At 33.6% G+C, this 15343-nt stretch overlaps 1 protein-coding gene across 1 annotated transcript; it reads right to left on the reverse strand.

Moving 5' to 3' along the window:
• Nucleotides 1-9280: 9280 nt before the first annotated feature.
• Nucleotides 9281-13656, reverse strand: UGLYAH (ureidoglycine aminohydrolase). Its single transcript, XM_022916747.2, has 13 exons — nucleotides 13445-13656; nucleotides 13218-13349; nucleotides 13046-13133; nucleotides 12874-12950; nucleotides 12757-12796; nucleotides 12558-12624; nucleotides 12238-12323; nucleotides 11843-11924; nucleotides 11478-11534; nucleotides 10654-10692; nucleotides 10206-10276; nucleotides 9678-9731; nucleotides 9281-9559 (listed from the first exon to the last, which is right to left on the reverse strand). The coding sequence occupies exons 1-13, from the start codon at nucleotides 13494-13496 to the stop codon at nucleotides 9490-9492; spliced, it is 915 nt and encodes a 304-aa protein (XP_022772482.1). The 5' UTR covers nucleotides 13497-13656; the 3' UTR covers nucleotides 9281-9489.
• Nucleotides 13657-15343: the final 1687 nt, after the last annotated feature.

A 15343-nucleotide genomic window follows, 5' to 3' on the forward strand; every position in this document is an offset into this window, starting at 1 on the left:
ACAATTATACCCTTTAATCTCTCTCCTACACAAACAGCTTTTTATAGACCCAAGACTCCAAACGGTTCTTCTATTATAGAAGCATGCAAAGAAAAAAGCTAGAAAAAGGCCTAGCCATTTTGGAAACAAGTTTTGTAAGAGGAATAACTATATGTGAGGAGAGACATTGACCTAATCTTTTGGAATTTCCTCACCTGAAACTTTCAACAGATGTGACAAGCATCCCCATAAACTTTGTTAAAGCAACTAAAGATTGCTTCACCATCAGTCTCAAGAATAATTGGACTAATTGATTCCTCAACAGAACATCACGGTTGCCGCAGATACGGCAGTGTAAAAAATGCCTTCTTCCAGAAAATCTTGAAATTTATGTGTAACACGTGTATGTGCACTAAAACACCGATTGATTTTACCACAACTGTGACCAGTACTGACTATTTGGTCTGATGTGTGATTAATTCAAGGATGACATTCAATCCAAGTTTATATATATATATATATATATAATTTTGCATTGAAAGTTCTGCTTAAAAGTGAGAACAGTTGACAGTGGTCTTGGAATATGTTGAATAATGTCAAAACTTCTATGATTTCATCACCTTTTAGAAATTGATATCAGATTGAGTAGCATTAGAAAGCCTCTTTAACAGCTTGGCTAGGTTAATATTAGAGTTGAGTATCGATCATGTGGCCAAGTAATATGCATTACAATTGGTAAATCTTGTCCCGCCACTCGGAAGATTCGCATCAGGTGTTGTGAAAACTTTTTCTTCCTTTTCTCATTGAGAAATAACGCTTTCGGCGCTTCATGTAACTATACTTCTATGGCTGTTCAGTCTTGTATGTCTTTTTAATCCAACAGCTAGGCTATGCAACGGATTACAATCCTTTCCTTTTCCTTGTTCGGCCGTAAACCCCTCATTGCCTGTTAAAAGTATAATTCAAGCTCAGGTCCTTAGTTCATCATTACGTGTGCTTTCGCAACTAATTCTGAACTCTAAAGCACACAAATGTTTGATATGAGCAAGGAATGAAACAGATAATGCAATAAGTAATTAATAACTTAAGCATCTCGAATATATCATTTGCCAACCTTCTGAGCTATCAAGATTTGGTTTGATCTTCCTGAAGAATGTGCCTTTTTTTTTTTTTTCAATCTAATGAATTCATAGAGCTCTATAGAGTATATACCTGTTTTGCCTTTCTATATTCTTTACCCCATCTAAATAAGCTGGGGTTTCAGCCTATCCCACATTTCACAACTTGATTTGTGGATAAGCCTTTTGAATAAACCAAAGACTCACCCCATATCTCAAATTGTGGGAATTCGCTTAAGATCATCACATTCAATCCTATAGATAAGACTCCAAGATATTGCATAAGCAACATGGAAGAGCTAAAAAATGGGTGGAAATCGGTTGTGACTGTTAATATTTGAGATAGAAAACTAGATTTTTGTATTAAAACACAAGGGGGGAGGTGGTCTCCAAGCAAGCTTATCCGAGAGCTTTCTGCCCTTTTTTTTTTTTTTTTTCCCCTTTTCTTATCTGTCCTCAAGAATAATTATCAAGTCAAAAGTGATCCCTTCATCGTTGGCATGAACAAAAGCCAATATTCTGGCAAAATCAAAAAAATTAAAGAGAAAAGCCCTTCTTGATAAAGTTTTCAAAGCTCCAATCCAATCATCATAGCACCTGCGTATAAACAACTAAGTTATCGATAACAACAGAACTTATTTCTTGATTTTAAAAGCATCCATTGCTAACGAAATTTTATGTTGATGATTAAGCAGTCCTTGGTCCTCTACGCGTCACACAAGTCGCAATGGGACACAGCTATTTGCCTGTATTGGACTGTTTATAGGTCAACATCTACGTGGATTCTTGTGGAGGAGAAGCTGTAAGAGTACCCCACTTGGAATTATCCAGAGTATAGCTAGGCTTCAAGTGGTTATCTAAATATACTAATTATTAGGATTCAAAGTGAAATAATAAGGCATGAAGTGGATATTGTCTGTATAAAACCAAAATGATCAAGAATGCAATTAGAAACCAATTATAAATTCCAGATGTTCATTGAGAGTAGTATGTGTACTAATTCCTTGTCTAATTAATCCTACTCCATTGATATGCCTCCTGTCATAAATTGCTTCACAAATTGAAGCAACTTCAACAAAGACTTCTAGTGAAGACTGAAAACTGACCGAACAGTATTGAAACAAGGTCTCCCATACAACCAATGCTTAATTACATGGTTAGTGGTCGTATATTTCCTCTACAAAGATGCTTTAGATTCAGTTCAAATTCTATTCCGCTATTGAACTATGAAGGGAAAAAGAAAAAGAATAGGATAAACTCCCCCTCTCAAATCTCAATCTTCAAAACAAAACCCTAGTGGAGGAAATGTTTGAATTTTGCAATATATATATATATATATTATAATTTCTTGATCAGTCTGATAAAACTCCTATTTGAAGCTGCTTTAAAAAAAAGGGAAAAAAAATCTCGATCATTGCAAAAATCCATCTATCACAATCCTTGTTTGTGCTTGATCCATTAATAATAAACCCTAAGCATTTCCGCCATGTTTTGTATCAGATACAAACTAATCAGATACTTCATATATGGGTACTGGATTTTTAAAACCTGTCAAACAGTACTAATCATGTTCACACAACACAACTAAAATAAGTAGAGCATTAGGGGAGTGGAATTTTTTTCTGTGCTTTTCAAAGTGCTTGGTACTTAAGTTGCACAGCAGGTAGTAGGAAGCACTTGGATCCTTTTGCTTCTAATTTTGTTAAGTGGGTCATCTAAATTTCCAGTGACCTCACTCCTGATCACCTGTCCATTCTTATTTGTCAAAGTACCTTTTAAATATTAGTGTTTCTTATGCCAATGGAACCTACATAAAGACATGTCATGAGTGAAAAGTGTTTTGTTTTTATTATCAGAAGAGACAATTGACTAATGAAAAGTTGAAGTAAAAAAAATAGAATAGCGAGTCATTTCCAGAGAAACCAAATACCCTTTTTTTTTTGTGGAAGAATCAGCATGGATAATCCTTTATTTACAAGGATTTAGTAGCTAGGTTAGGCCTACTAATGTCTTTATACTATACATAACTCATCACTTGATAAAGAATGACTATAACATGATTAGCAGCCTGCACTTCAATTGAGCTAATTTGTGCAAGCAATCCATGCAAGCCCCCCCACTAATCAAGAGGTTGGCAATATGGATTTATTATAGCAACCTACCCTTCATCCATGCTTATTATCACTATACCATCACCATTGTTCAAGAGCTACTAAGCTATAGATCAGAAGCTTTCTGAGGCTATCTATCAGACATCTTTTTAGGGCCAAATGCATTCAAGTTAGATCCATTATGGCCTCCAATGATGATCAGTGTGTGCAAATGAAGCAGGAAGAAGACACTTTTTCGAATTCACATGACTCATGTTGTTTTATAATATAAAGCCAAAGTGACAGCTATTTGTTTGGGAATGATTAGAAGTTCATTGTCCCATTCAATATTTTATTAGCAAAAGCCAAAATTCAAGGGTTGGAATGGATAGAGAAGTTGAAAACCAAAGGCCTCAAAGAACCAATTCCAAGACCAATTCATTTCCCTAACCAACAAAATACTTGCCATGACTATGAAGATCATGGACTAGATTAATTAACTTCAAGACTAAAAACAATTATGCCTATGTGTTTGTGGATCGAATGAACCGTCTTTCACTGTCCCTATATATTGACCAATTGATTATATAAACTAAGGCCTTAAGCGGCTATGATCGCCATCAACAGCCGATCTAAATAATGGAATAATTAGGTCATGTAGGATCTCTATTGTTTCCTATTTGGGTTAAAACATTTGTATAGTGGATTTTTGAGATCCAACAATCATCAGAGATCAGCATTTTATATCAACTTTTTATAATGGAAGCTCTTTATGAAATCACATGATAACATACCACATAACAAAACCTACTTTTTTCTGTTTTTTGTTGTTTTTTCTCAGCTATAAATCTAGGTTTCAGTTGGTTCTATACATTTAAAATCAACATACCAGATCAAGTGCATCCGCACCATAAGGGAGAAGAATATATATAATAACTATGGTGTCATGAAATGAAATTGGTAACAGCAGAAAGGTGTATGAAAACCAAATAAAAATGACAAGGAAAAAGCACATATACAGGGAATCCGGAAGCTCCAAAAAATCACACGGGACAAAAGGATAACTTACAGATGTAATAATCTAATAGCTATCTTTCATATTCTAAATTGATGGTGCATAATAAGGTAAGATCTTGAGAATTTAATCTAGTTAACTTACATGGTCTGCCATCATTGAAAAGAAACCTATTATTTCTACTTGCTGATCAACAGAAAGAAAATGGATTAAATAACTCTTCCATGGCCCGCATGATGCTAATTTTAATATTTTTCTATCCTAAATGCGCAGCCTCACCAATGGAAAGTAAAATATATGCCTTATTTGCATGGAAAACCTCCATTAAAATTAAAGGAGAGGTGGAGGACTGATCATGTTTCATGCCTTGGATGAGCCATTGGATTCTCTTTTAAACAAGATTTAAAGTCAAACAATACGATAAGGAGGAGGAGGCAAAAGCAACAAGAAAGTGTAAAACCAAGAAAAAAGTCTCTGCCCGGTTCAAATAAGATATTGCTTTTGAGGCTGGATACCATAAAGCTTGAAGATCACTTTAATTCTTTGTCTGCAAGGAGTGTTTTCAGCATCCATTCACTGCAAATAAAGTCTCAGCTTTCATATCCATCAATATAATTGCCACTTTAACTAATTCAACCAACACCGGCTAAAATCTTCCTATGTTTTCTTGCATGTGTCCTTTCCATGGACACCACTAACCATCGATGCTATTCAGATATGATCAATTCATAGTGTATATATGACTTTAAGCTAAAAATTTTTATAGCTGTCAGCATTTTTTATAAAACTCCATGTAGCCTGTGTGGTTTGTAAAGTCCAAAATAAGCAGTACCAGATGGTTGCATCTGAACTGGGGAATTAGTATTCAAATGCCAGTGTTGTCAGGAAAAGGATGAAGATAAATGTAAATATGTCATGTGCAGCCGCCAAAAATTTGATGATCAAACCTTAGCTGTGGGTATCAATGTTTCAGGAATCTCTTTCAAGTGAATGCAGCTTTCAGGACATTTAAAGTTTGAGCAGAAAAACCATTCTACTGAAGTTGACTACATTAGTAATAGAGAAGAAATAGATAACTTCCCTCCTCCCACCCCCAACCAATGCATATATACACGCATACGAACTGCTTTGCTCAGAGATATGTCCAAATTGAAAACATAATGACTGAAACAAATAATCTAATCCAAACATATTGATATATATATATACATATATATATATCCGACAAAACCAGTCAGTTGAATGGTTTTCATAGGTGATTGGTCTTCACAAAGCAAATTATTTTGCTTTTCTAAATGTGCGTATCTTTTGATCTTCTTGTTCTTCCGAAAACAACAATATTAAGACATTGACAAGATTGATAAAGTCATTACATTTCATTATCTTCACTTTTCTTGGATAAGTGGAGTTGAAAATCAAGGTATATATGCACAAAAACACCATGCTTTGAATGACTTAAATTTTTACAACTTGAAGAAAATAAAATTCATCAGTTTGAAAATTTTGCATCAAGTTGCAAGCCTTAGTGCACTTGTTTTGCATGAAGATACGATGAATCTTTAGTAGTTGATAGTGTAGTTCTTTGGTGCACTTGCTATTCGTATATATGTAAAGAAACCATTTTGACTGATAGGGATGGCAAACAAGTTATTGGTTTCCTATCTCAAGAATCATTTCAAAGTTCCTTTTCTTCTATTAAAAATCTGAGTGTGCTTGCTCCTCTGCTTATCTCTTTTCTGGTATGACACAAGTTTTAGGTATGTAAAGTCTTTTAAAGAGACAAAAATAATAGAATATAATAAATAGATAATACAGTCTATTTCAACATTAAAACTTGAATCACTCACATTTTCATATGTAAAGTCTTTTACATATGTATTTCAGTTCGGAATCAACATAAAACTGTCTTGAAAAGTGGAAAGGCTGAGATATCAAGCTTCTAAAATCAAAGTGAAGAATAAAGTGAATATGGAGTTATGACAGATATTCTTCACATGGTCATTACTACAATATGACACACATAAAGGATAAATATTTCTGATACAATGCCAATGGATTTATATATTCAAGGATGGAAGTGCTAATTGGCGATGAAAGAGAGCAGAAGTGAAGAGCAAAACACTGGAATAAAAAATCTCTCTTAATAGAAGTTGGCAATGGTATCTAATAAGTTGATCAGATGGCAAAGGTACAGCAAGGTTGGAGAAAATATCATAGCTTTAAGTCCTAGATGCTTTCCTAGCATATGACAAATAATATAAAAATCAAATGACTTGTATGCGAATTCGAGATTTATCGTAATTGGTTCATGTAGTCATCTTTAAAAGATAACATTTAGCAAGTTTGGGATTTAAATCTATTTCAGCACCTACAATTTCCTCCCTGTCCCCTGGCCATCCTTTATGAAAAAACCCTAAATCTAGACGTTGAGTATCCATTCCTAACTCACATTCCACCTATATATTTTTTATGCATTAGTAGGCTAACAATGGTCAGTGGTGATGATGGCTAACAGGATTTATGCAACAAGAGTTATCCCTTCCAATCCCTTACACCAATTGCATTTTTAGATTTGAAGACAAAATCCTATCACCAAACCTTTTTATTACTCAAATGTTGTATTTAAAACATTAATAGGAATATTGTTTTTGAATAAGTGTTGTCTAGCTATTATATTAGCAAGATAGATGATAAAAAGAACAGCTATTGGAAGGGAATTTCATGGCCAAGAAAAAGCCATTAGAAAGGGGAATTTGTGACATATTAATGCCACTAATAACTTTAAGGAAAAGAAGTTTTTAATGACGGAAAGATGATGAACTTTTCTTCCACAAAAGTAGAATGTATATCATAATATTCCTCATTTGGTAGAGCTTGATTGAGGCATCCCACCAAATAGTTTTGGGAAAATGGAAGAAAGGAGTGGTGAAGGGATTGGGTCATTGGTGGTGGTGGAGGTGATGGTGCTTTTTATTCGTGGGACCTCGGTACTTCGGCTCCCAATGGTGATCTTACAAGAGTCGTTTGGATGTTCTTGCACCAGATCTTCGGTCCTCTCCATGGAATTGTTGGGCTTGAAGGGTGTTAGCCTTTCAAAGGTTAAACATGGACGATAATCTTGCCAATATAACCCAAAGTTTTTGTAGAAATGATTCCAAAATTCTCTCACATGCTTAAAAAAAACTTGTATTTGCCAACTATAACTAATCAATCAAGCAAAGTTTTGCATGTTTTAGCTAACCGAAGCCAGTCTCAATCTTCCTTTCCATCAGGCTATATCTAGACTACTACATATCAAAAGCATCCGAAGGATTTTGGGATTACCACGTGTTCGATCTTTTGGGTTTAGTTTCTCACAATTTTTTTTTTCCTTTCTAAATAGGTTTGATTCGCTTTACTTTTTACGTTTACTTTTTGCTTCTTCTGGAATTTTCTTTGGTGGTTATTTCATTTTTTGATCAAACCTTTTTTCCCCGTTATCTTATCATACACCATGAGAGGAGGAAATGGGCAAAAATCTAAGATAGCTCGTGGTCATTGAAAATAAACCCAATTTATGTAAGGGGTTTATCTTGATTAACATGGATTTTCTCTGTTCTTGTCCGAATACATTCATAGGATTTGGGGTGCTTCCGAGATCAAAGCCCTCCATCATGTGAGCTCCACCAGTAAGATCCATGTTGATCCATGTGATGAAAGAGATAAGATCTTGGAGTGCTCAGCCTAGAGTGCTCCTAAAAGAACAAAGATTGAACTCCATTTCTCTCAACCTATATTATCAATGGAGCTACATAAATCTTTAGGAAAGACATTTATGTCAACAAGAATTTTAGACTCTGGCTTCATTACAGATACAGAGAAGGAAAGTCCCAACATTGTTAAGCACTTGAAGGATCAGTTCTTCACCCTAAATGATACACGTAGTCGAGCAGTAACAAACTGCTCAAGTTTGCAGACACAACTCTCTTAAATGATGTAATCAAGCCGGATCCGTATACTGCAACTCGAAAATTAAAATTTGAAACTCGACTTGAATTCAATCGAGTTTTATTTATCTAATTCAAGCTTAATTTGAGATAAAATTTAAACCGAGCTCAAACTCGCTCGATAAAACTATTACCTAATAAAAATGGGTTCTTCATAGTTTACAGCATCTTTTTTCCTTTTCTTTAAGCTTTTTAACTCAATCCCTATGCCTGCAGAGCAAATAAGCTTTGACAATTAACTTTATCACAACAAATAATTTAAGTTTAGTGAATGTTTGAAGTTTGGGGCATACATCAAATTTGTTGAAGAAAAAGAGGAAAGAATTTTTTTTTTACCTGAATTCAACCGTAAACTGATGTTAATCGAAGGTAAAGTAGGCATGTGGATATAACCAGTTTAATTTACAAACAACTACGTTGAAATGAGGCATGAAGGAAGAGTGCTGAAAAGGAAAGGGGTAGCTGCTAGCATGAGATGGGAAAAGAGAGAACAGAGACAAAGAAAGTGAGAAAAAAAGAAGCAAATGAGACTGAGAGCAAAATTGTAAATTTTAATTAAAATAATAAAAATATATATTTAAATAAAAAATTTCAATTAAACTCACAACTCACTCTAATAAAATATTAAAATATTCAAACTTAACTCACTTACATTTTAACGTCTACTGATAGCATATCTGTAAAATCTCTAATGTTCTTTAGGGGTGGTGGTCCGGCACCCCCTCTCCTCCCAAGGGGGGAGTAAGTGTGCGTGATGGACCTCCCATTGCGTGCACCCCAGGCAACGTCCCTCGAGCAAAATACAGGACGTGCATGCCTTCCGATCATTTTTGTAGATAAATTAAATTATTTAAGTTTGAATTCGACTCAATAATAACTAAGTCAAATTCGAATTTTATTTAAATTAAACCCGAATAACTTACAAATAATAATATATCATATACACCCTCTTAAACCCTCAGTCATGAACAGCATGAGCAGTTAGCCTAGTTAACTTCCAATTAACAGATGCATGTTTTCACTATTTTTTTTATTTTAAATTCACAAATTGTAGAAAAGTCTCACAAGTCAATTCAATTTTGGCACACAAGGTAAAACAAAATGGCCATTTCACGAGCAAATATGTTCCAGAAGTTGGGTTATCTAATTTTGGGTGCATAAATACACAACGATAAATGCTATATTTAGTTTAATGTTTACAGGCCATGAAATCCGTACTCTAATTCATTGCAAGTGAGTTGGTTGTTATTTCGATCCATCTCATCAAAGTTCTACCAAGGCATACATCAGACCGTCCGTGACTACAGTGGATTCCTATTTACATCCTTATACAGCAAATAACGTGTCCGGGTTTTGCCAAGAGCACCATACCTGAAATGGCAGTAAAATGTATCAATCTTCAAGCCCAGAATCAAATCTGCAGAAATTAATGGAAGAGAAAATTTTGACATCCTAGCAAAAAAGTTTTGAGAGGTTATGTTTCCCTCACCATTGTGGCACAAATGGTGCCATCCAAATTGCATCACCTGCTTGAACTGGATACCTATTAACAATAGAAAAAGAAGCAAAGATGTGAAAGTGGGCTTTATGGTTATGGCAGACACTTGTGCGAACAAAAATGATGAGAAAACGGGACAGATTGCCTTGGGAAAGCCTTGGTATGTTTCTTCAACGTATGTGCCTCCATTCAAGCACATGCCTTGGACGATATGAGGTCAATAAGAAGACAAGCAAGCAAACACCATTGTTTGCAAAGAACATATAACACTAAAAAGAAGAAAACTTTCTCATCTTACTCATGTCGATGTATACTGCAAAAAGTTGTCAAAAGCCTTTTTGAAAATTTTAATTTCTGTGATAGCTATGGATAGCTGGTATATAAAATGTGATGATAGTAAGATCTATCGGGTTCCTTTCAATAAAATCTTGGCACAATGGCTCATGGATAATTAAGACAATAGCTAGACAATTTGTAGTACACTTTAAAAAGGTTCCAATACTCAGTTATGACTCTTACCAGCTATCACCCAAGCGATAAATGCCCTGTCCCTCTAAAAGCAACAAACCATGTTGATTGTAATGGACCTCCTGCAAAGAGCAAAAAATGGAAAACTCATCTCAAAAGATACTCAACTATAAGTAGCCCCGGCTTAGTCATGGTCACAGAAGTATAGAGAAAATCATAAGTGGATCAAAATGGTAAATGGCCATACATATTTAAGCCTGAAAATGAGTCAATAAGTAGAATTACCACACCTTAGCCTAACTCAGAGTCTACATGTAAGATGTATTAGTCAAATTATTTTCATTTTTGCTTCTACTTTCTAGTAATTGTAATATACTTTCACATTGTCCGTTTGATTACTATGGGTTCTATGATGACATATACGTAACCAAATAAAATTTTAATACCAGCAATTATCAAATAATATAATAGTACTAATCAGCCAGAAACCAAAGCTTACCTTCACATTAAGGAATTCTCCTGGTTGAAAATCCATAATCTGCAGTTAAGGGTCCAGAGCCCAACATCAACCATACAGACAAAAGTTACAAGAAATTTATGGTCTTCATTTCAGTAAAGACGGTTTACTGAGACACATCATACTTAAGTAAACAAAAGCACCTGATTCTAAGGTTTACATTTATTAAGTAAGGTAATAATAACAAAATAGGATTTTCTAATGAGTTGGAAACAACTTTCAAGTGGTGAACCACTACAAGAAATTGAATAACAAAAATACTCCAAAACCAGGCCCCTTCTCCCTTCAGTGAGCCACAACCAATTAAGCCTAACTCATAATTTACAATCACCATTTATGCTGTAAAGTGCATCACCTTATGATGATGAAACTTCCTTCATCAAATGTTTTTGGATTTAAACAAGGAAGACCTAATACATGAAGGTTTATTATCATGTACACATTTTCAAATTCTCTTACTGAGTGATGTGACAAAAATTACATTCTAGTTTAGCACCAAATAAGGAAAGTTATATGAAGCATGAAACTGACTGCTAAATGAAAACACAATATTAAGGTATTGCATCATGCATCCTCTAGGTTATTACCATGAAGATTAATTGTCATTTTTTAGCCAACATGAAATTGTTTTTAATCCCAACTTATCATCCAAAGTTCCCAACAAAATCGACAAGACTTTAATTTAGTGCATCTTCTTCGGTATCAAACCCAACAAATTTTGGATTTTGACATTAACAGATAATATGGACAATAATTATAGACTAAACAAAGCTGAAAAGTGAAATTGTGAAGTGATAATTGCTTACATGGATATTAAAGTCATAAGGCATTGATGCTGGAAGAAGCTTCCTGAGTTCAAACACCTGTTGACAAGTAAAAAAGGTCATAGGCTCATAGCTATTATATAAGAGCAAATGTAAACATAGTCAACTAAGAATATCCTAAATAAGTCCAGAGATCATCATGTATATTAGTTCAGTATAGGCATCCTTTTTACATTTTTAATAGCAAAACAACTTCTTGATAAACATTTTTAACCTCAATATAATGCAGTAATTGAAACATTTTGCATATAGGAGAAATTTTGTTGTCTCCATATATCCAAATCTTGAACCTGGAATAAACTACCGACAGCTAGAAGAGCAAAGAAGAAGAGGGAGATCAATATTACCTCACCAGGAGTTTCAATAAGTGGCTGCTCATCTGTCGAACCAACGATCAGCTCAGTAATATGATTGCCCAGATAGGCATGTCTACAGGAGGGCAAGTAACACATACTAAGAGAATTAGATATTAATAATTTAGAATGTAGAACTAGCATCACCTTAATAGGATTTTAAACGTAATTAGTCCTACACCCAGTTACCTTGGTCTTCACAGTACATTAACAAGAGAAATTTAATAGATATCACACAACTTAAGAACTCAATACAGTAGCATAAAAAAGTACACGGAGAACTCATCAAGCACTCCATAAAAATTAAACAAAATTGCAACAAGAAAAATTAAACAAACTTAGGAAGGTAACTAGGTAAGATGGTGACCAATTCTTGAGTGATAATGTACCTTCGTTCAAATACTGCAAGAGTAGCGGAGCCATCGCACTTCAGAGAATGTTCAAAATTAGGAGGTAGATAAGCATATGAATCCACCTGCATGACAAAAAGAATGATATGTGTTCCCTTCTTTTAAAAAAAAAAAAAATTGTTTGGTACTAAGGAAAACTAAAATGGACATGCTATTACCAAATGGATTTTTAATATTGTGAGAGAAAGCTAAGGCCACTATCATGTGGACAAAGTTTATGCCTCTACTGGTGCTGTTTTTATTAGTCCTATTACATATAGAACATGTTGGTTAGTAAATGTAAATGGAGCATCCTTTACCATCAATTTGTCGCTGATGCCAGATGAATTGGTGAGAGTGACAATGCCCTGAATCACAAATACAAACCTAAGAAAAAACATATAACAGGCATTAAAACTCAAAGCAAAACATTAATGGACATAGCGAAAGTTTATCTGAGTCATTTCAACTTCTGAAAAATTAACTAAAAAAACACATGGACAAATAAAAATTCCACACCTCTCCACATCATCAGGGGGAAGCCCTGACCTTGAGTTTTCTGCAAAGGATAAACAACAGAACATTCAATCATGCACTTTTGTTCCAATATAGTTGACTACACAAATAGGATCAGACCTTGCATTTTTGCTAGATACATCACAAAATGCGAACCCATAGCAGGTGAGATTAAATATGCTCCCAATGTATTTGTCCTGTCAAATAACTCAAACCAATATGCCAGATAACAAAATCAAACATTCTTACAAAACAAAAAAAAAAAAAAAGGAAACGTAATAATTTTAAGTACCAATCAGGCAAAGGACTGAAAACATGACTTTCTGGTGATATCAAGGCATGGTCCCTTTTGTAAACACTACGAGTGAAACCGGGCAAGTCTGCAAAAACTCAAATTTAACTTCAAAGTAAGCATTTTTCCCAGATCATATTATCAATAGAAACTAAAAACAAGATAAACCGACCTTGGAGATGAGAAGGAGAGAGAGTTGGGTTAGTAGCTTTCCAATACAAAGGTTTGGAGGAAGCATCAGTTTGGTCCAATATGGAAGGAGCAGAACAGAATCCTCCATCACCCAAAACTGGAATAAACAAACCTGGGAAAGCAAAGAACAAAGAAAACAAAAAGAACCCGTTAAAGATCTGGATGATTGAAGATAATTGTAGAGAAGAAAGGAAAGAAAGAGAGTACCTATTAGAGTGAAGGAAGAAAGGAGGAGTTCAGAGACACAGGGATTCTGCATATCTTGGGGATGATTTTGATATTGTTTAGAGTCTCGAAAGGGTGGAGACCAGAGACCGGAGACCGGAGACTGAACTGACGGTGCGGTGTAACTGAAATTTTTTGAACTGAAATTCGGAAACCGACATATATATACAAGCTGAACCGGTGGGTTTCCCACTACCACTAGGATTTTGCCTTTTTTTTTTCCTTTTTATTCCGAAAATTTTCTACCGTATTTTCTTTTGCCCGTTGAAAAGGAAAAATCCATTAGGTTTTGGGCCCCTTCACCAAATATATTTTGTTGATTTATGAAAAAATTGAAAATAGAAAAGCCCATTTGATTTTAGGCCTCTTTATCCATAAAAACCTATCCAAACCCATATATAGAACACGTCTATGAAAATCTAAATCTAACGCAAGATTTAAAAAAGTAAAACTACAGAGTTTTGTTAACGACTATTTTAAGGATATAGATGTAATTTTATTTTTTCAAAGGTTTTTAATTTTTTAGATTTTGAGAGTTTTTTTAAAAGAGTAAAATGAATAAAGAAAACTGAAAGTGGAGAAAGAAATTGTACTTTATTAAAAAAATATTTATGCAATTATTTATATAAATATTTAATTTTATATGAATTAAGAGTGTAAATGATATATTAATATTCATAAGCTACTCAAGTTTGACTTAAATAAAACTTGAATTTAGTTTTATTATTATCGAGTCAAACTCAAGTTTGAGTAGCTCAATTTATCGATTAAATCAAGTTTGAATATTTTTATACTCGACTCGAGTAGCTTATGAATTTAATCAAGCTTATATATTTTAATATATTTTTATTATTTTAATTAATAAAATATATTGAACTTAAACTCAAGTATAAATAATCGAGCTTTTATCGAATATAAGAATCGAGCTTATTTTTACATATTAATCAAGTTTAATTGAACAAACTTGAGTAACTTGATTTTTTATTTCAAATTAAGCTTGAGTTAAAAAAATAAAATTCGATCAAATTTTTTGATCGAATTCGAATCAAGTTTCGAGTTTCAAATTTCGAATCGAGCTCAAACTTAAACTTACTACTATATCACTTTGAATTTGATCAATTACACCCTAATCCGATTCAATTGATAAATATAAAAAATACACTTATATATTGAAAATTCGATTGTTTTATATATTTGTATTTTATTTTTATTTCTTTACATATTTTTTTATATTAATAATATTATTAAAAAAGTAAAAAAAAAAAAAAATCAACTTGAGCAGCTGAAATCAAGTTATTTTAATACATAAACTTTGACAAGTTTTACAACAAATGGCTTTGAAAAATATTCTTCAATCCCATATTTTTTGGGATCTAAATTCATATTCTAACATTATAAATCTAGCATTTTAAGAGGTCAATTTGGAAAGGAGATGAGAGCAACAAGAAGATTTTATCAAAAAAAAAAAAACTTCCACTGCCTCTAACCACCATACAATGACGCCCCATATCATTCGCCTCAAACCACCAGAGCAACAAGCAAAAACCACACCCAAAGAACCATTCAACATTGAAACTATTTCAAGTCCCAAGTTTCTCTAATCCACTTAAGATCCTTAAACTTGCTCAAAACCTCAACTTCTGGATAAGTAATCACCCCATTGGGCCCAACAATGATGTCAAAAATTGATGTTTGAGATGTAACAGAGTCACTGCAAATAAAAAAACTCACAAACGAGAAATTCACAAGAATTTGAATAATAACATAATATAATTATTAGATTAAAAGGGACAAAATTTAACCATCAAGACTAAAAACTAAGAGATACAAAAACACTACCCTAAAAATTTTAATCAATGATACAAATAATAAAAGTTCATC

Source organism: Durio zibethinus, chromosome 9, assembly GCF_047325235.1.
Source record: "Durio zibethinus cultivar Kanyao isolate XHJ-2024 chromosome 9, ASM4732523v1, whole genome shotgun sequence".
NCBI classification, from domain to species: domain Eukaryota; kingdom Viridiplantae; phylum Streptophyta; class Magnoliopsida; order Malvales; family Malvaceae; genus Durio; species Durio zibethinus.

Excerpts from the sequence above, each read along its gene's own strand:
- UGLYAH (XM_022916747.2), bottom strand. The coding sequence starts at position 13,496 with ATGCAGAATCCCTGTGTCTCTGAACTCCTCCTTTCTTCCTTCACTCTA. Across the intron at positions 12,951-13,045 it reads TTCAGTCCTTTGCCTGATTG|GACAAATACATTGGGAGCAT; the intron begins GTACTTAAAATT and ends GTTATTTGACAG. Across the intron at positions 12,797-12,873 it reads GTATCTAGCAAAAATGCAAG|AAAACTCAAGGTCAGGGCTT; the intron begins GTCTGATCCTAT and ends TATCCTTTGCAG.